This window comes from Diabrotica undecimpunctata, chromosome 7 (assembly GCF_040954645.1).
Source record: "Diabrotica undecimpunctata isolate CICGRU chromosome 7, icDiaUnde3, whole genome shotgun sequence".
NCBI classification, from domain to species: Eukaryota; Metazoa; Arthropoda; class Insecta; order Coleoptera; family Chrysomelidae; genus Diabrotica; species Diabrotica undecimpunctata.
In genome coordinates this window covers 138,832,490-138,854,615 of record NC_092809.1, presented here as the reverse complement: position 1 = coordinate 138,854,615, position 22,126 = coordinate 138,832,490, and the positions used below count along the sequence as shown (strand labels likewise).

The following is a 22,126-nucleotide window of genomic DNA, read 5'->3' as shown; positions in this document are numbered from 1 at the left end:
TATGATTTCTCCACCAATTCTTATTCCCTCTTTTCTTTCCCATAAGGCTTTTCTGAATATGACCTGTGAGTACACGTTGAAAAGCGTCGGAGACAAGACGCATCCTTGCCTAACCCCTCTCGCAATCGGTATATTATTTGTTTCTATATCGTTCACCTTTACTACTGCTTTCTGGTTCCAGTATATAGCCTTAATAAACTCAATGTCTTTTTTGTCTAAATTGATGTTTTTTAATTCATCTATTAACTTCATATGCTGCACTCGGTCAAAGGCCTTCCTAAAGTCTATGAAGCATACATATACACTCTTGTTATATTCCCGACATTTCTGCAAGAGTACCGTCAACGCAAATAATGCCTCTCTTGTACCCATGCCTCCTCTGAAGCCAAACTGAGTTTCATCTATCTGTTCCTCACATTTCTTATAAATTCGGTTTTGAACAATTTTCAAGAGAATCTTTAAAGGGTGGCACATTAGGCTTATCAATCTATAGTCATTACATGATTTGGGATTGTTGTTTTTTGGTAGAGGTAAAAATATCGATTTAAGCCATTCTTCCGGGATGTTGCCCTCTACATATATGTGGTTGAGAATTCGGGTGAGTCTCTTTATATTACCGTCATCTAAGGCATTTAACAGTTCAACTGGAATTTGATCAGGACCCGGTGCTTTTCCTTGTTTTGCATTCTGTAGGGCATTCTTTACTTCTGAGGGTAAAATTTGTAGGTATTGTTTTTCTTCACCTATATCTTGTTCATTTTCTCTCTCGTCATGGAAAAGATGGATTATATATTGTTCCCATACTTCCTTTATTTTGCTCTCTTCAGTAAGTATTTCTCCATTATTATCTCTTGTTATGAGTGTTCTTCTTTGTCTGGTGTTGCCTGTAAGTTCTTTCATTTTTTTATGTAAGTTTGAGGTGTCATGTTTGTTGCTGAGTTCTTCCAATTCCTGGCATTCTTTGTTCATCCATTCCTCCTTAGCCTTTCTGATTTCATATTTGATTTTATTCTTGATGGTTTTATATTTATTTTCATCTTTATTTTTGTATTTTCTTTTTTCAGTTATTAGCTCAACTAATTCCGGTGTCATCCAGTCTTTTTTAGTTATTTTCTCTTCTTCGCCTAGGACCCCCTTTCCCGCTTTTAGTATGGCTTTTTTCATATCTGCCCATTCAACGCTTCCTTCAGTTAATTTATTTATCTCTGCGTTTAGTTGCTGTTGGCAGTTGTCGTCTTTTAGGTTTTTGATGTTAATTTTGGTGGTTTTAACTTTTTTCTCCGGTTTCCTGAGTTTAATGTTGACGTTTGCTAGTAATAGATTATGATCCGTATCTGCATCTGCGCTTGGATAGGTTTTTGCACTTTGTACTCCATTACGAAACCTTTTGTTAATCGTTATAAAATCTATTTGGTTTCTGATTATATTGTTGGTGTTATCTTTTGGAGAAGTCCACGTGTATAATCTTCGTAGGGGTAGGTCGTAGTATGTATTTGTTATGACTAATTCTTTCTCCTGGCAGTACTGGACTAGTCTGAAACTCTCTTTCGTTTCTTTTACCTAACCCAAAATTTCCTACTATATTTCCAGTTTTTCCTCGACCGACTTTAGCATTAAAGTCGCCCATAATTATTTTTACCTCCTGCTTCTTTATGTTTTTTGTTAACAGTTCTAAGTCCGCGTAGAATTTTTCGACCTCAGCATCATTGCTATCAGATGTTGGAGCATACACTTGGATTAGATTTATGTTTAGAGGTTTGGCTTTCAGCTGAAGTAGCATTATACGTTCGTTAAAGGGAATGAAATTTGTCACAAACTCTTTTAAGTTATTGTTGATAATAATACCAACACCATGGCTGTGTTCTCCAGTGCTTTTGCCTGAGTAGAAAATAGTATTATTATCCTTGGTGTAGTTTCCAGACTTTGGCCATCGGACTTCTGAAAGGCCCAATACTTGTATGTCTAATCACTCCATTTCTAACATGACTGTTGTTAATTTTCCTGCTTCATAAAGTGTTCTTATATTCCACGTTGCTATGCGTTTTAAATCGCTTACACTAAATTTGTTTCTACACCCGGGGATTCTTCGCACCCCTGTCCCATTAAAGGGACGCCGGGCACTCGGAGCCACTGTTTGATTTACGTCCATTTGTGGTTGTTCTTGAGAATCCTTAGGGATCTTTAATGCAGTGGTTTCTCCTTGCCTTCTGCATCCTTATGCCGTTGATCTTGGTTTATCCTCCTTTGTGATCGATTTCTCAATCTCAGGACAAAAGAGTGCCCTTCCACTTACCAACTCATCCGCCCGAAGCCGTTGGTCAGTAAGTAGGGGTTTGCTTATACCGGCAAACATTCGGTGATTTCGCAGTGTCACAATCGGTTAAATCAATTACCGCCTGTGATTATTCAGTATCAGACCGGTAAAGAGATTTTCTCTAGTAATGACATAGCAGCTGCCCTATGCCATGTTCTCAGTTGATCCGCGGGTGTTTATTTGGCAGAGCCTTATTCACACCTGCCCCACATATCTGTAGGACATTCCCTATCAGCCATTGGGACGCGCCGTGTTGAGGTTGAGAACTACCCCCCTCCGAGTGTGTTTTCCAAGAAGTACTGAAGAGCCCCTACTCAATTCAGAACTCCTCCTTCTTGGAAACTACACCGGCACGGAACAGCATAATAGACAATGACAAACTAAACAGGCAATACAGAACCTATAGATAAAATATTATCCATAATTAATGAATCACCCTATACATTAAAACTTCATTTAATTTAAAACCATTTATTATTTGCATACAATCCTAATCACCGCTCACCACGAGCGACTTATAATTTATAACTGCTTAATAATAGTTGATAAAAGATAAAAGGTTTACTGTTATCGTTACGTCGAGCAATTAATTATTCTTCAAACGTTAAAAATTCGCGTAAAGTTACTACATTAAAATGGTATTAGAAAAATCGTACATTGACAATATTCTTAAGAAAATCTTAAAAACAACGCATTTAGAACATTACGACTTTATTACTGAAGAGCACAAGCCCAAAGAGACAAAGTATGAAGGTGAGAAATATTTTGTTACAGTTAAGAGCAATGTAAACAGTGATAAACTCTGCTTATTTATTAAACGTGCATTAGTTGACAATAAAATTAGAAAACTGTTACCAATACGTGAATTTTTTATTAATGAAAACTATTTTTATGAACATGTTTGGGCAAGTTTAGAACAATTTCAAGAAAGTTATGAAGGGAAATTTTTATTTCGTAAAATACCAAATTGTTACATGACGAATTCGAAAGAAAATGCGGAAACGATTGTATTAGAGAAATTGAATCATTTTAGGGCTAATGATGTTACAGAACTTTTTACAAGAGAACAACTATTACTAGTTTTCCAAGAATATGGAAGATTTCATGCACTTTCCTTTGCGTATAAAGAAAAACGTCCAGAAGAATACCAAAAGTTAGTGAGCCAAATTAGAGACAATTATGAATACTACAAAGATATTAAAATGTACGTAGAAGCTATGAACTACTCTCACCAGACATGTCTAAGTTATTTAGATGACAAAACTGCCAGTGATATTAAATATTATAACAAATATGCCACAAATGCAATGGAAATTTATATTGAAAGCAGTCAATATAAAGGCAATAAATCTGTGGTAACGCATGGCGACGGTTGGATTTCAAATTACATGTTTCACTATGACGTAAGTATTTTAAATTTAATAAAGCTGTGAACAAAACAACACCTTTTATGACTTTTCCATTAGTTGTACTTTTTAAAGTTTAAGTTAAAGAAATCTATGTTAATAATTTACCGGTCATATTGCAAACAATTCATCTTCCTTAATATACATCCTCCGTTAACTGTTACAAAGGTCCTCTAGACTTTCGCACCCCTGCCTTATATAAATTAAATTTTTCGCCAGTACTCAATAAATATTTAATTTTTTCTGTTATATTTAGGTCTCTTGTATTAAAGCGACATAAAAGGTCTACCTTTAAGGCTCGTATTTGCCGTATGGACAGAGTCCGCAACTTGGTTTATCCATTTGCTCGTTTCCTTTATATTTTTTTGTAGATTAAGAAGAATCACTGATTTCTGGTTCTCCTCCGAACCATCTATTTTTGTATCGTCTTCTTTTTGTTCTTACCAGTTAAAAAGAAATGCTTCTCTCCCAGCCCTTTGGACCACCGTCTAGACAGCACCTTTTTACCTTTATTATGCATCTCCTAGGCACTGAATGTTACTTGTTAAAATTGAATAAAACAGGAGTCACAGAACAAATTTCACTGTGTGATGCGTTAAATATGATGGGACTGTTGAATGTTAATGGTATTATGTTCAGTGAGCATGGTAATGGTAAGCATGTATGTATGTGCATTTTATGGATTTGCGTAGGTACCGTGAAGTAGGGTGAATATGGATGGTTTTCAACATTCAACTACAAAAAAGCCACTAACACATGTTGCAAACATAAAACCTGATGTTCCCCTTACACCAAGTGGGGTGAATAGGAACAACAGTATGAAAAATTATTGTCTTCCAGTTCATACAGTTGTAGGGTCAATAGGAACAGGTAAAAAGTGTATAAGGTGTAAAGTAACATACACATATAAATATAAAGTTTGTTTTATTGGAAAAACATATTGTTGAAATTTAAAATACACTTTTAAGGTCCGCAAATATAAACACAAATCACTAAGATCATTGTTAAAACTAATCAGGTTTTTAAACCGAGATGAGGTATTCACGTTTATACATACAGACAACTGTCTTATAATATCATCGGGTTTAAAAAATGCTTTCTCTTCAGTTTCGGAAAATTTCCAAGCCTGGGGAACCTTCTTAAAAAGATTTCTACGTAGCCACCATTTTGATGATAGAGAACTTTAGTAACGTAGAGCCTGAAAGATTGCTTGGTCTTGCCATACACTTTGACCACTAAGAAGTCTCTAGGATTAACGCAAGTGTTTCGTTTCTTTATCAGATGACAACACTAGCTCCTTGTCACTATCTTGAAGAGAGTTTTCTGAAGCACTGTATTCTCGTTTTAGCTTTTAAGTGCCACTGGATATTTATTTTGAGGGATTCAGTTTTATGTACTAAACTCCTGATAGTCCTGCTTCAGGTGTAAACTCTTGTTCTTCTAAATCTCTCGCCATAACACTTTTTCCTGATTCGACATTTATTTTTGTTTTCTTTTTCTTTTGTCTCTGAGTATAAGACTAGCTAAATGTCTACAAAAGTTCTTTAAAAATGTCATCAATCACTTTCACGCGAACAGAACCTGACGAGGGCGTTTGTGTTCCAAATTATCTGGTATTATCATTGTCTGAGTTTGGCAGCATCCTTAGGTGCAAAAGGGCCCGATGCCACATTTTTTAAACCCTGATTTGGTATTTTCCTCTGAAAGGCTATCAACCAGTTTCTTTAATAGTCTAGGAAACTTGTCTTTAGCTACTGTAGATTCATTCCTGCCTGCTCCTGTTTTCCATTCCTCAATTATTTTGCGCAACATAATCTTCATGGGTCCGAAGAATGCCACATCGAGGGGCTGAGTAAAGTGAGTGGAATTACTTTTACATTTGAATATTTCTTAAGTGGAATTATTTTGGGATTCCATAGTATGCCCCACTTGTAAGATTTATTAGACTTTTAATTTCTTTTGTTTTATTGGTAGTAGTCACTAGCGAGCCAAGGTATGTGAAGCTTTTAACACGTTGAAAGATATGACTTCCAAATACTGTTCCTCATTTGCTATAAGATCCTTAATGACCAACGTGTACTTGGTTTTGTCGTTGTTGATGAATAGACCGACCTGTTTCGCCGTCGTTTTTAATTCTAGAAAATATTGCTTAACATCTCGCTTGCTACGCCCTATTATGTCAATTTCATTAGCGTATGTAATTTGTATCGATCTATTTAAGAAGTACCGCCGTCTCTAATTCGTGTGTATCGGACAGCCTTTTTTAAGGCAATGTAAATTAGGAGGCTAGCCAGGGCATCCCCTTGTCTGAGTTCATTCTTTATCTCAAAGGATCGAGAATTTTTTTCCTGTATCCTAACGCTGGCTTTTAAGTTAGACATTGTTATTCTCTTTAATCGGAAGTTGTTCTGGAATACCAAGTCAAACCTTGAAGTCGACGAATAGGTGATGGGTTTCAATGTTAAATTCTTATGCCTTCTCAAGGATCTGTCTTGTTAAATGCATCTGGTCAATTGTTGATTTTTTGGAGTAAATCCGGCCTGGTAAGAGCTTTTCGCATTTTTTTTTACCGAATGACTAAATTTAATGCTGCTATTATTTTTCTTTGTACTTACCCAATAAAGTGTAAAATACAAAGATCAGCAGATTAAAGCGACAATTTATAGTTGTGAGGGTATTCTTTAACTAATATTTTCGAGCTTCTGCTTGCCTAACTAAAATCTCCATTTCAATCGCCAATCTCTGTAAAGAGAGCTCGTAAATAAAAGAAGATGATATTTGGATCATTAAGTCTATTATTGCTTTAAATGGCGATTTTAAGATTCTCAATTTTCGACGTACGGTTTAGGAGCGTAATATATAATATAATATATTAAATAATACACTCTGCAGTCCATTATTAGGTTTTGTTTGTTTTCTAGTTCTACTGTTACTATTGCATTTATTTATATTTTAAGCATTATTTACTTTTCTAGTATAAATGCAAACTCTATTTATGTTCGTATATCCTAACAACACGATATCTAGCATACATTAAATATCATTAATATCTCTCTAGAAGGTCTCTAAATTATATTATATAACAAATTATATTTCTTTTTTTTTTGTTTTAGGCAACTGGAAAGCCGTTGGACCTTAGATTTGTTGACTTCCAATTATCACGCATAGGCACACCTGTTTACGATTTATCTAGTTGTTTATATGCTTGTTCTTCTCCAGACCATTTGTCAGATTTCAATAGGTTACTCGAAGTTTATTATAACAGTCTGTCACAATCACTAAGAGCTATGGACTGTGACCCTGACAAAATATACAGTTTTGAAGATTTAACAGGTGATTGGAAAACGTATTCAAAATTTGGATTTTCGTATGCAGTGTTTGCAATCAGAAATTCTCTGGTCGAAGATCAGAGCGACATTGATGACAGTTTAAAAGTATGGAACAATAATATGACCAAAAAAATGGAAGAACAAACTATTGATGTAGTAAATGTAAAATCTAGATTAACATTATTATTGCGTCATATGGTGACAAATGGTTTTCTGTAAAGTTAATAATAATATATATTAGTGTGTTTTGGTTTCTCCTTAATTTACCACGGAATCGAAATAATTTAAACAGAACCTAACGTTTTTTATGTTCTTTTCGAATTCTACATCAAATTTTATATAAAATTTGTACACAACACCCTATACGCAAACTGAAGTATTTTCAAGATATTTCTTTTTTTTTAATTTTGAAAACATACTAGTCCACATTGAATAACGAGATCTCCACTAATAAGAAGCACAAGTAGTAACTAGTAACTAGTAACAACAAATTGTTACCAATAAACAAAAAGTACTTGTCGGTTAGCAGAATGTATACAACTTATTGATATTTCATACAAGGTGTTGTAAACTTAGCCGCCAACATGCACAATTTAAATCATTTATAAGTTGCTTACTTAAGAACTTCCTTTAAAACGCCTTAAAGTAGAACACCCTGTATTTTATTACATTTTTTTCTGTATTTTTCTAAGCCAATTAATTTGGTATTCTCTATACCTAAATCCAATCACTTTTGAGATATTTCATTATCTAATGTAAAACATAACAACATATTATTTATTTCAATATTAATAATAGGTACGCCATGGCTGTCGAAGATGTGATAGTTAGAAGGTTAATTGTTTGTACAGTATTGTTCTGAAAGTTTTCTTAAACAGTTTGTATATTATAGTAATAACTATATTATAGTAAACGTAGGATTTGTTTAAAAACAATTCTTGGATTGAGTTCGGTTCTGCATCGATAACTATAATGTTGTACTCAATGTGGGCTCCGAATATTTTTAACATTAACAAAGTTTAATGTAAGTTATAAATTGTGAATCTTAGTGATATATTGGAATAAACTGTAAGTGTACAAACTCTTTACATAATATCCAGTTAAATTAGCATTCAAATCAGCAAATTGCAATTATTTGTTATTGTTGTCAATAAACAAATCCAGTTTTACCAGCAAATAACCGCTTTTAGTAAAGACCGATATACCTGTTTTAGCAGGTGTACAGAGTCGGACTTACTTTTCATAAACGTTTATCGAAATGAATTTAAACATGGAATCACACAACAGTTCTACAATACAAGACCATCAAAAACAAATAAACACATCACAGTCATACTCATCGGCAGCGTCGAGAGTGCAATTTCCTTTAAAGTCCCAAGCAATTATCTTTAGTGCCTTAGAAAACACCAAACTTCAAGACTACCTTCTCCCACTTGGAAATATAATTCAACCGAAGAATATAATCTTCTCTTCTAGATTGTCTAATAATCGCATATGTATGTATTTATCCAATAAACAAATAGTGGACGATTTTATGAATAATCATGGTCAAATAGAAATACAAGGTGAAATTGTCAGAGCAAGAAGGTTAGTTACACCAGCGGAACGACTTGTGCTTTCCGGCGTGTGTCCTTCAATACCGCACGACTTGCTTATCAATGAGTTACAAAAAATCGGCATAGTTCCTGTCTCCCCCATGTCCTTTCTCAAAATAAGTGCTTCTATGCCTGAATACAATCACATCCTTAGTTTTCGAAGACAAATCTATATCAGTCCACACAATCTAACACTACCAGAGTCATTTACTCTTGTTTTTGACAACACGACATATAGAATATTCATTTCTCAAGACAGTTTAGTTTGCTTTAGATGCAAGAAGCCAGGACACATCGCTTCACAGTGCTCCGAACCACTAGCTCAACTAAACCCCAACCAAAACAATGAAGCATCAGTATCCAGCGCAACAAATATATCCTTGCAAGCATCCAATGACATAAACCCTTCCCAGTGTGAACAAATGTCTATTTCTAATATCCCGGAGATACCGAACAAAGTAGATGCATCAAATAAGGACAGTCACATAATTAATCAACCAAAAAGAAACTTTGATGAAATTATTTCACCTGAAGCAGATCCATCTTCAAAAGAATGTAACATTTTTCCACCACCTAAAGTCCAAGCAAAATCTAAAAAAGCTAAAATTAGTTCAGCAAGCACTTCTGAATGCTCATTTTCTCTCTTACTTGACCCTGCTAAAAACTTCATAGAAAATCACCCTCTACCTTTCCCTCTAAACGTTGATCAACTTAATATGCTCCTAATGAATATCACGGGGTCAACAGATCCTATAACCACAATTAAAGAATATACCACAGACCTACCAGCTTTGTCCGATATGCTCAGTCAAGTTTATCCCCATTTAAAGGAAAGATCCATAAAACGTAAATTCACGTCCATAAGGAAAAAAATCTATAATTATCTTAACAGTGAGACATCGGAAGCGGAAAGTGACACATCTCAGTTAAGTCAACATTAAATTCAAGTCTCTACTTCAGTGGAATATTGATGGTTTTTTCCATCGCCTTGCTATGCTCCATCATCTAATTGGTGAACAATCTCCTGATGTAATATGCCTACAGGAAACTAATCTGAATCCCCCAAAAAAATATAACTCCAACCAATATGACTGTTTTCGCAAAGACAGGATAACAAATAATAATTTTTCTTCAGGCGGAGTAGCCACATTAGTAAAAAAATCACTATCGGCGAAAGAATTTCCAGTGACTACAAATCTGGAAGTTGTAGTCGTGGAAATACAATCATCAAACAGGTATTTTATTTGCAACGTTTACTTACCCTCCAGTCGCCAAGTAACGTACAACGATTTAAAGGAGTTATTCAATCAAATACCATCCTCTCGCATCATCGTGGGAGATTTTAATAGCCATAATATTATTTGGGGCTCCTCTTATTCAAATGCTAGAGGAAAAATTGTCGAAAATATAATTTCAGATTTTCAATTGAATTTTCTTAATGACGGATCTCCAACCAGATTTAACATTAATACCGGAAATTCTTCAGCAATTGATCTAAGTCTTTGTGACCCTGCACTCACACCTCGATTATTTTGGGAAGTTTTACAATACACTTATGGGAGCGACCACCATCCTATAGTAATAAAAAACTCTATGGCTCTGACCCATGACGTTTTCATACCCAGATGGAAAACTGAAACTGCTGATTGGTTAAAATTCGAAAATTATATCGAAAACTCAATGCCGAATTGTAAAATAGCTGAAAGCATTGATGAATCCTTACACAATTTGAATAGCATTATCATAAGTAGTGCTGAGCAATTCGTTGGAAAATCAAAAAAGACAAAGAATAATCAGACTCCTGTACCTTGGTGGAACTCAGAGTGTGGAGCAGCTATTAGAGCAAGTAAAACTGCATTTAATAAATATAAAAGACATAAAACACCTGAAAATAAAACCATGTTCAAATCACTTAAAGCTAAGACACAACTTATTATAAAACAAGCTAAGAAGGCTTCCTGGTCCAAGTATGTTTCAGAAATAAATACCTCAACTCCTGTCAGCGAAGTATGGAAAAAAATAAGAAAAATTTCTGGTCTGAAATACACGCCAATGATTTCTAAATTAAAAGTTGACAATAGGATTTCAACTTCTCCTCAAGAAATAGCTAATACCCTAGCTGAATCTTTTAGAGAAATGTCTTCAAACACTAACTACAGTGATACATTCCTTGAAAGGAAAATAATAATAGAGAATACTGATCTTTTTGCAAATGACAATTTAAATGATCCATTAGATCTACCTTTCACTTTTGAAGAACTGGAAAATGCTTTATCCGAATTAAAAAATACTAGCCCGGGCCTAGACGATATCCCGGCAATATTTCTAAAACATCTTCCTTACTCAGCAAAATTATTTATTCTTCAACTTTTTAACTTAATTTGGCAAAATAATAAATTTCCATCAATTTGGTCTAAAGCTATTATATTACCTTTTTTAAAACCTCAAAAATCAATCCTAGAACCTGACTCATACAGACCAATCAGCTTAACATGTTCTATGAGCAAATTGATGGAAAAAATGGTAAATCTTAGATTAACGTGGACATTAGAATTATCAAATCGTTTAGTTCCGGAACAAAACGGTTTCAGACAAAATCGTTCGGGCATTGACAATATTCTTGATCTAGAATCTGACATTCATGAAGCGCTAGCAACCAAACAACATTGTATTGCAATATTTTTCGACTTGAAAAGGGCATTTAATACTTGTTGGAAATTCAATATTCTGAAAGAACTACATTCATGGAATATTCGTGGAAATTGCCTGAAATTTATTAAACACTTTCTACAGAACCGATCTTTTTGCGTAAGAGTACATAATACTTACTCAGAGGAGAAAAGTGAAGAAAATGGAACACCCCAAGGATCAGTCCTAAGCCCTACTTTATTCTTAGTGGCAATAAATAATATTATTAACAACCTTACTAAACCTCTAAAGGCTCGACTTTTCGCAGATGACCTTGTTGTCTATATCAAAGGAAATAACACCGAATCAATGACAAACGCTTTGCAATGTTTTCTAAACCAATTAGAACAATGGTCTCTAACGACCGGATTCAAATTTTCAGTAACAAAAACATCAGGTATACTCTTCTCCAAAAAGGTCTCATCAATGCCCCCTACATTAAAATTATACAACACTACGCTACCATTTAAACCAACGGCAAAGTTCTTAGGTATGTGGTTTGATCAAAAACTTACTTGGCAAGAACATATAAAACAAACAGTTTTAACATGTCATAAAAGACTGAATCTAATGAAAACATTGGCAAACCGAAATTGGGGATCAGATCAGGAAACTCTGTTGAGAATATATAAAACACTAATTAGATCTAAATTAGATTATGGATCAATTGCATATGCATCTGCTTCAAAAACACTACTTAAAAAACTTGACAGCATACACAACGCTGGTATTAGAATTGCACTCGGAGCCTTCCGGACAACTCCCTCCGAAAGCATACTGAGCGAAGCCGGCGAACCACCTCTAAATTACCGAAGAATGTACTTAGCTCTAGCGCATGCTACATCTATAGCCTCAAATATAAAAAAACCCCTCTACTGTAATACTTTTAGTAACAAATATATTAATTATTACAATAATAAGCCCCGTGCTCCCAAACCTTATTACGAGAGAATCCGATTATATAGCTCCAGACTGAACATTCAATTCCCAACAGTATTTCAAACGAATACCAATAACTATCTACCTTGGACTATCAAACAGCCCAAAGTCATTACAGCGTTAAGCATATATAATAAACATGAAACTAGTCCTATTATTTTTAAAGTTAAACTAAATTCAATCCTAGATCAACAATACAATGAGTGGATTAAAATTTATACAGATGCATCCAAAGGGGAACTTGGCGTTGGAGTAGCAGTGGTAACCCCAAATGACACTTTTCAATTTAAACTTCCTCTAAATTCAAGCATCTATACTGCAGAACTATTTGGTTTGCTCAAAGCCATCAAGCAAGTAAATATTAAAAACATCCCTTGTTGTCTAGTCCTTTCTGACTCTCTCAGCGCAGTCAAAGCTATGCAAAATGTATACCCTAAACACCCCATTGAGAAAATTATCAGGGCCGAATTAATGAAAGCTCAAGAAAATTTCAGAAGAGTCCACTTCCTATGGATACCATCTCATATAGGCATAGAAGGGAATGAAGAAGCAGATACTAGTGCGCGTAACGCTATCACCAGTGACGTATCAGAAACAGAGTGTCAGAGTATCGCAGGCGATCTAAAAGTTTATTTCAAAAATAAGGTGTTAAGTGCGTGGAATCGGGAGTGGAGTGACTCTAGTTCGAAACTCAGAACCATCAAAAGTGATGTTTTTTCATGGAAGTGCACAGCCAGAAGTAGAAGATGCCAAACTATTATTACACGTCTACGACTTGGACACTGTAGGTATACTCATGCCTATCTCTTCTCAAATAGTGAACCACCAAAATGCGAAGCATGCAATACAGTAGACAGTATAAAGCACTTCTTGATAGACTGTCCTAAATATGTAAATCAAAGACAGTCTTACAATTTGCCAAATAACCTGAAAGCACTACTCAACAAAAGTTTAGTTCCGGACAATTTATTAGGTTACTTAAAATGTATAAATATGTTGCACAAAATTTAACTTAATTAATTGTTACAAATGTTCAATTGTTCACAAATTGTAATTAATTGTTACAATGATTGACTGTTACAAACGTTAATTTAATATTATTACAAATGTTACAGGAGTGTCGCTAATAACCTTTGGGTGGATGCGACTTTGTTTCTTTAAATAAAAAAAAAAAAAAAAATTCTTGGATTGGAACCCCAAATGTCAAAAGAAAATAAAACTATAATTTTCATTACAATTAATTGTGATTTGATTCTTAAACTGACAAAACGGACTCTAAGACCTTAAGTGTCACAATATGCTGAACTTTACTTTGATACCTACTCTGTATGTAACGCACACAACAACAATTAGTATGTTTTCTGCAATTACAAGATATAATCCGGTATTTTAAAGTGATCTAGTTACACCGGCCGGGTGGTGTTTCGCATTACGCCATTATCATGAATATTCCTTTCAAGAGTAGTGAGAGTGCATTAAAACGCCCAACCTGACAAACAGTTAAGTTCGGAGACCAAAATTTTCAGCAAATTTTGGCTTCTTTCTCTCCTATTACGATCTTAATATCATTTCTCGTTAAGCTGTCGTATACTTCCTCTAGCTGTTCGTAAAAATCTTGTTTTATTTCCATGTTTTGTTCTGCTGTTGAGCTATGTATGTTATTAATTAAGAGGTTAACGAATTTTGTTTTTATTCTTTGTTTACATATATTCTTATTGACTGCTTTAAAATCTAATATGGCACATTTGATCTTATTGTCAACTATAAAGGCTACTCCAAATTCGTTTTTTTTTCCACTATCTTTTCCGCTATATAGTATTTTATATGTTTTTATGTGTTTTATTTCGTGCTCTAGCCATTTAGTTTCTTGTATTGCTGCTAGTTCTATTTTATACTTTCGGAGCTCATTAACTAGTGATGCCCGTGCTCCTGGTTTATTTAGATCAGCACGTTCCAGGTACCGATTGCGTAGTAGTCGTCGTCGATAAGGCGGATCTATCCGAGGCTTATTTGAAGGTTTCGTTGTTTTGTAATTTTTACGAAAACGGATTACTGGCCCATCGCCGATTCCCCAATCTGGAAGACCAGAATTTTCTGTTAGGGTTTATTCCCTTAGACGAATCATTTCCAGTTTTTAGGCGCCAGAAACTGGACTTTTGCACTCTCTCGTCTGCTACATAACACACAATCATTGTAAGCCATAGTACGCCATACCCAGTGGCTACGCGGCAAAAGACTTCGGGGACGTGGAGATAGGATTTGTTGGCAGAAATTGAGTTCAATTTCGAGAACATCCGACTCTTTTGTCAAAAACAGTGGACATTATTCGGAGTTTTATTACAGTATGAGCATCGGCAACCCATACTGCCTCCATCTTTTACCAACCTTAAACCACCAAATTTTGACTTATAAAGTGATATTTGAAGAAGGACGATAAAACTGATGGAAACGAGGAGATTGACGACTCGGATACAGATCCAGACTATGTATAAAGTGATAAAAAGCAGCAAATATCACAAGAAGAATTTAAAATAATTGAGAAAACTGAAACTAGTGTTGGAAAAGATGATCTTTTGGAAGCTAAGCAATTACTTATTGGTAAATTTGTCAACAAATATAAAAAAATAGTAACGAAGAACCGCAGTTTTATATTGACCGAAAAGATAATAAAGAATACAAATGGTTAAAAATATATTGCAAACTGTTCCAAAAACATTATTTGACAACTTCACAGACTTACCAGAGAAGCTACCCGAATAGTAAACTCTGGGAGTATCAAGGGTTTGATAAATTATCCAATGCACAAATGGTAAATTGATTTAAATTGGAGATAAACTGAAACTTAAAAGCAGTAAATCAAATTATAAAAATACTGATGTTGTGAAGGTACATGCATTTATGGGTTTGCTTATGAAACATTGGTTTTCAAATCTGGATATGAAACTATAAATTTGCTATTTGCAAAGGGCTTATCTAAAAGACCTAGTTTTAAAAGCAACTTTGTCTGTTAATTCCTTTGAAATATTAGTGAGTGCTCTTCGGTTTAATAATTACACAACTCAAGAAAAAAAAACGAACCGTGGTGACCCTATCTCCGAAATATTTATTGCTTATATTTAAAATCTCTAGAAATGTACTGTTCCAGTGATAACGGAATACCTAAGCCTATAAGAGGACCAAAATATATAATTTTGAGACTCATAATACAGGGAAAGATTTAAGGACGATCTATTGTCCAAAGGCAGAATTATTGGTTATAGAATCTGCGCGATTGGTACCAATTCAGATCGATTGATTTATTTAGAGCAGCAAGTTTAAAAATAAAAATAGCCATTATGATTGCCAACCTTTCTAAGAGATGGAGAAGACAGCACTCTAGGAAGAAGTGATAACGTAACAGTGGATAAAATTCTTCGATGATTTTATGATGAATCTGAATCGTTTTTAATGAAAACTGTGGATTTCAGATGTACATGCCAGAAGATCAAGCTAAATATGGCTTACAAATTCAGTGCATTTACACAGAAAGGACAGCGACAAAACTGAACTTTACAAAGAAGGATATACCGCTAGAAGTATCGCACCGAAAAATTGTGGGTTGTGTTTATATCATCTACGCATGATAGGATTGAAACAGATTCTGATAATAATAAACTGCAAGTTGTCTGTTATAACAAAACAAAACGTGGTGTAGACCTTTTGAATATAAAAATTGCTTTATAGTCATCGAATAGAAGAAATAGGTAATAGCCATTATTCATACTTTACACCCTTTTAATTTTAAATATTTTTAGATATACATGATCAGTAATATGTAAAGGCATTCCAAAAAAATTGGATAACGCAAAACGTGTTGCATATGCCTACCTCGAAAAAAGGAAAAAACTTAGTAATATTAATAACTTATAAGTAAATGTATATATATATATATATATATATATATGTATATATATATATTTGCTTCATCATATCATCTTTTCTCTGTTATATGTTCGTCCCACCTAAAAGAATTAAGACTTCCAACTACATTCTTTTCCTATTCCATTCGGTGTCTAATTTTCTCTTGCCCTAGCCCGTTTGTTGTCAAAATTTTTCCTCTATATGTTAATGATTTTACTTGTTTTATTTCCATGTTAATAATAATCACAACCTTAAAATTAGCTTCGAAGTTGAACACTAAATATTCTGTTTTTTGCAACTTATGTTGAGTTTCCATTTTTTATATGCCTTGTATAGCCTTATCACCATCAATTCCAGATCATAGGAGTCCTTAACAATAGTATCTTGATCATCTGTGAATGATTATCATACGCCTTTTTACTTATTTTTAGTGCCATTGTCATTTCAAGCCTATTCTTTATTATCTTGTAAAAGATTTTACTAAGAGTACTCTTAATCGACAATTCTCGTAGTTTAAAGAATCACTTCTTCTCCTTTTTTTATGTAAGGAAGTATCTTATATATTTTAAGTAATGTATTCTGCGGTGTTGTCTCTTACTTTCTGTCAACAGCTTTTCATAATGAGATTTTCAATCTTGAATCAAAAAAATGCCGATTCTCTGTTCTGTACGGTTGCTTTTATTCATTCTCCACACATTAGGTGGACTGCGAACCTTTTATTCTGTTTTCTATATTAATGTAGTGCAGATAACACATTAAATGTTTATCTTCTCTAACCTTATGTTTTACTCTTCGTTGTAACTCTTTATGTTCATTCCATGTTACTTCTGTTTTTTGGTTTAAATATATTTTGTATTTTTCATTCTTTGCAAAATAATTTGTTTTGTTTTTTCGATCATCTATAATAGTTTGCTTTTTTTGCCATTTTATTCCTTGCAAATTGCTTTCTTAGCAGTTTAATGTCTAGCTTCTGATATTCTTTTGTGCTCTTCTTCGATATTCGTCCTAATCTAGTTGTTTCTACTTTGCTGATTCAATCAATTACCAAAAATAAATCTTACACTCTGTTTTTTTAGCAAGGATATTGTATAACGCAGCCACTTCTTCCATTTTTTATCTTTGTTTTTAGGTTATTTTGTCATCTTTGATTTTCCTGCAATACTGGGTAAATGATCTCACACAGCACTTATTTGTGATCTAATCCACACCTGACTTTTCTTTTACCTATAACATTTATTTCCTCCTATGTCATTGTTTGCCGTGTCATAAAGAAGTCCATGATTTATCTTTAATTAAGGGCAGCTTTTTCCTCTGGCGAATTATTTTATGGTGGAAGAATTTGTACTTTTGCACACATTAGTGATGCTTTCTTCATTATTGTTAATAGTAGGATTTGCATATTATCCAAATAATTTATCATGTCGAATTTCCACTTTTCTATTTAAGTCACCTGCAACAATAAGTGTTTGTTTACTTTTTATTACATCCGGTTGCTCTAATAATTGGTACAAGTCGTCCTTTTCTCTAAACCAGAGCTTCTTCAGTTGGCTCGTAAACAAAAGGATTATCGTTTCTGTTCCAAATCACTTAAATATTACCTTGATAATCCTTTCGCTAACATATTTAATATCTATCTGAAGATGTTTATAAAACATTATTTTTAATTATTTTTTTGGTCTCTCCACATTGACCTTTCCTGTTGAGGTCTGTCAGACACACAGATTTATATCCATTTATTATCGTTCGATTTCCTTTGCCACTTCTTTTGTTTTCGTTGATATCCCCTGTATATTCTATATTCCAAGTTCATAATTTCATAATCCTTTTACTTTGCCTAGTTCTTCGTTTATTAGAACAGTCTTGTGTGCAGGCTTACTTGTAGGCTTTTTTGCAAGATTAATTTTTTTATGAATGAGGAGGAGCAAGCCCATCGCCACAACCTCAACTTCGATGACCAAAATTTACTGTCAAGGTTTATTCCTTTAGCGGATCAGTTTCAGTTTTGTGGCGCCAGGACTTCTCCATCCACTCCCTTAGGGCTGCTATATATAAAAATAATACTCATTAAAAATGGTTTTGCTTACTTTAGTTCCAAGTTTTTTAATATGCTTGTAATTACGTCTGTGCTAACAAAATAATTAATAAAAATATAAAGTTATGCATCCAAAATAAAGATAAATGGAAATTTAGACATTTTTACGCGAGACTGGATGTTTTCCATTATGTACTAAAATATCTGTTACGGTTCAAGGGTTAATCTCACCTAAAAAATATCAACATATAGTAGGTATATTTCAATCTGTTAGTTTTAAACCCTTCTTTCGTTTTGCTTCTTCAACATTAAAAATTAAAATTCTTGAGTTGTGTACCGTATACTGTGTTTTGTGCTCTTACTTACAATTTCAGTACTTCTCTTCGAAATAAACTACTTATTAACAATTTAAGATCAAAAGCTGGTATTCACCAGTTTTCTTTTTCTTTCGTTTTTCTTTGAGCATGTTTACTCCTATTACATAAAACCGATATTGACAGAATTAAGTAAAGGAAAATTTCATTTATTAATAAAATTTCCCAATACACGAAAAAAGACCACTTGAAGCAATTTGCTGGTGTCGGATGAGAGCAGAAGGCAGGGAAAAAGAATGAGTACAAAAGGTCGCTTAGGGATTTCGAATATTAAGAATGTAGGTTGGTATGGGCAAAATGTGGGTTGTCATAAATAGAAAACGCGTTGAAATATATGTGATTTCGTTTCGAGAACGGCATGAGAGAAAATTGGGAATGAACATGGCCGGAGATGTATTTTGAGAGATTTGGTATTCGCTAAAAAATAAAAAAAAACTTATATAATACAAATATTCAAAAAGCGATATAAATAAAGACTTCACAAGAATTTTTAAAATAAGTAATTATATTTTGCATACAAAGTGGTAATAAAGTAGACGAATTCGGTTATAAGTCTTCTTTATAACAAAGGAGCTAAATTCGAGAAGAAAAATAGATTTCTACCAGTAGTGTATACCAGTGCCTCAAAACTCTAGTTAAGAAGTCGATTAAATTTAATAGACCCCGGATTCCGGATCCAAACAATTTTCTTTATTACCGAAGGTGAAGCTTATTTTGTTTGCTACCCATTGTTGTTCGTACACCCAGTCTATAATCTTTGTATCCAGTAGAATTTTATAAATGTCTTTTGCTTGGTGTGTCCTAAATATACCAGGGTCTCCTGTTTGTTGCCCATATTTTTATGTTTTTGTCGTTTGCAGTCCAACGCTTGGCAATCACATAATAAATGTTTATTTCTTATCGCAGAGTTTGCAGTTCAGGTTTCCATTATAAAATTCTGTTTGATATATGGTATATGATTGGTCAACATTTTTGTTACTATTCTCAGTTTGTTCCTGCACATATCGGCAATTTTTCTGTTCTTTTTGTATATGGTTTCTCTCTACCAATTAAGATTTTCTCATGTGGTTATTTTGGAATTCCCTCCCAATATCGCTCATGGCTTTTTCAGATCCAGTGGTCTATACCACCATTTACTGTAGCCTCTGGTATTCACAGAGTCACAGCAGGTCAGTTTGATTCGTTTGATCCTCTCTTAGCAAGTTGATCTGCTTTTTCATTTCCTTCGAAGCCCTAATGTCTAGAAGTCTCCCAGTTTATTTATTCATTTCTTTGATGCAGGTCTACACCAGCCTTTACTCCACTTTCTCACACGACAGTGCTTTAAGTGCCACTTGATTGTCAGCCAATGTATTTTTTCAAGCGGTTTTTTATTTCCGTTTGCACATTGCAGTTTTGCATGGATCTCCGCTTGAAAAATAGTGCAGTTCCTCCTTCAGGCAAAGCTTTTGCTAATTCTGGAATATATCCCTGCCCCACACCCTCTATTTTCTTGGATCCGTCTGTATACCAGATCTAAGCCTGTTGATTGTGGTGCTTCTTGTTTCTTTATACGTTCCTCTCTGGGAGCTCAGCGTTACTAAAAGAGTTTAGAAGAAGTCTAAACAGACCGGGGACAACAGAGAGAGATGGAAACGGTTGAGCGAGGGAAGGCAGTGAATACTGTAGTATCCCTGAATATATATATATATATATATATATATATATATATATATATATATTAGAAGTGATTATTTCGACCAAAAAATAATTTATAAATAAGTTCAAATTATTGGGTATAGTGGTCTATAATAAAAATCTTTCTTTTTTCTAAATTACTCAATATTTCGCTATTTATTTAAAAGCTTCCTCAGGAGTAAACTAAAAACAATTTGAACATTACAAAAAATGGCGTACAAATACATTTTAAAACACTTACAGAATTTAAAAGATTTTGCAAATAAAAACTGACATTGAAGTATTTGAAATATTAAATGCCAAGATTAAATTGTCTTAAGCACGTTCGTTACAGCTATACGATAAAAAATTAAAATTATTTCAAATGTAAAAATAAAAATAAAAATAACAATAAAAGAAAAGTGAGAAGAATAATATTTATTTGATGAATTATTAAGGTTAGTTGTTATTAAGATGAATGTTGGCTATTTTTAATATTTATAAGTTTTGTTCAATATGTTACAATATATGTTACTTAACTGTCCAGTGTCCGTTTTATAATTTAAAGTTTTTTTATTTTTATTAATGTAATACATTTCAAGAAATAATCTACTTTTGTAGTTATCAGTCTGTGCCAAAATGTGAGCTTTGTTATAGTCTAGCATATGACCAGTGTTTTCATAGTGTTCAACCACTGCGCAAGTATTTTTTCTCAAGCGGCAATCACTTTTATGTTGTGTGATGCGTTGTTTTAGCCATTGTGATGTTTGACCAATATAGCTATTTTGACATCCTAAACACGGTATTTCATAAACGACATTACTTTTATATAAGGTTGGTACTGGGTCTTTGATTTTTGAAAATAGTTGTTTGTTGTTCATGGTATTATATTTAGCTATACTAATATTAGGAACATTTTTGAATATGGATATGACAGAATGAGTTAGACCATTAATAAAGGGAAGTTTTTTATATTTGATTGATTTGTTATTAGAATTATGGACGGGACCGTCATAGAAATTAGTGCTGTAAATCAGTTTTTTTAAAATTTGTTTCGGATATCCGTTGTTACGAAAAATTTTGTATATTATGTTCAGATTTTTTTGTAAAAAGTTTTCATCAACAATGAACATTATCCTGTTTTTTATACCTAGTACGGTATTATATTTTTGACGGGTGGTATGGTTTGAATAGTAATTTATATATCTGCCTGATGCTGTCGGTTTTTGGTACCAATCCAATGTCAAAATATTGTCATTTGTTCTTATTACTCTTTTGTCTAAAAATGGTATACTAAAATCTGTCTCAGTTTCAATTGTAAACTGAAGATGTTTATTAAATGAATTAAAAATGTTTAGTGTGGTATTGATGTGATAAGATGGAACTGCACATATGATGTCATCGACATATTTATATATAAACGGTAATTCAAAAGGTAATTGCGTAATCACATTATCTAAGAGATGATCAGTTACAATAGTTGCAAGGATTGGACTAATCGGGGAACCCATCGGTGTTCCAAAAATTTGAGAATAAAATTTACCATTGAAACTAAAGTAAGTGTTGTTAAAAATGAACCTAAAAATTTGTAGAAAATTGTCTTTTGATATTGTCGTGTAGTCTTTTATAAGGTTCCAATTTGATTCTATAATGTCCGTGACCATATTTAGTGGAATGTTTGTAAATAGCGACACCACATCTAACGAAATTAAAACGTAATCATTTGGTAACTGCATTCCACTAACAGCATTGACAAAGGTAAATGTGTCCTTAGAATTATAATTATTGTGATATTCAAAGGCATCAGTTAATGTATCAGCAAGGAATTTAGAAATGTTGTAGGTAGTAGATTTTACAGAACTTACAATAGGCCTGAGAGGAATGTCAAATTTA

At 33.5% G+C, this 22,126-nt stretch overlaps 1 protein-coding gene across 1 annotated transcript; it reads left to right on the top strand.

The window, feature by feature from the left end:
* The first annotated feature begins 2,866 nt into the window (after window positions 1-2,866).
* LOC140446995 (uncharacterized) lies at window positions 2,867-7,299 on the top strand. The gene is made up of 2 exons (XM_072539589.1): window positions 2,867-3,717; window positions 6,834-7,299. The coding sequence occupies exons 1-2, from the start codon at window positions 2,950-2,952 to the stop codon at window positions 7,266-7,268; spliced, it is 1,203 nt and encodes a 400-aa protein (XP_072395690.1). The 5' UTR covers window positions 2,867-2,949; the 3' UTR covers window positions 7,269-7,299.
* The last annotated feature ends 14,827 nt before the right edge of the window (window positions 7,300-22,126 follow it).

What these genes read in the sequence shown, in the direction of transcription:
- LOC140446995 (XM_072539589.1), top strand. Translation starts at nt 2,950, where the DNA reads ATGGTATTAGAAAAATCGTACATTGACAATATTCTTAAGAAAATCTTA. An exon ending in ATTACATGTTTCACTATGAC is followed by an intron (nt 3,718 to 6,833) that starts GTAAGTATTTTA and finishes TTTTTGTTTTAG; the next exon opens with GCAACTGGAAAGCCGTTGGA.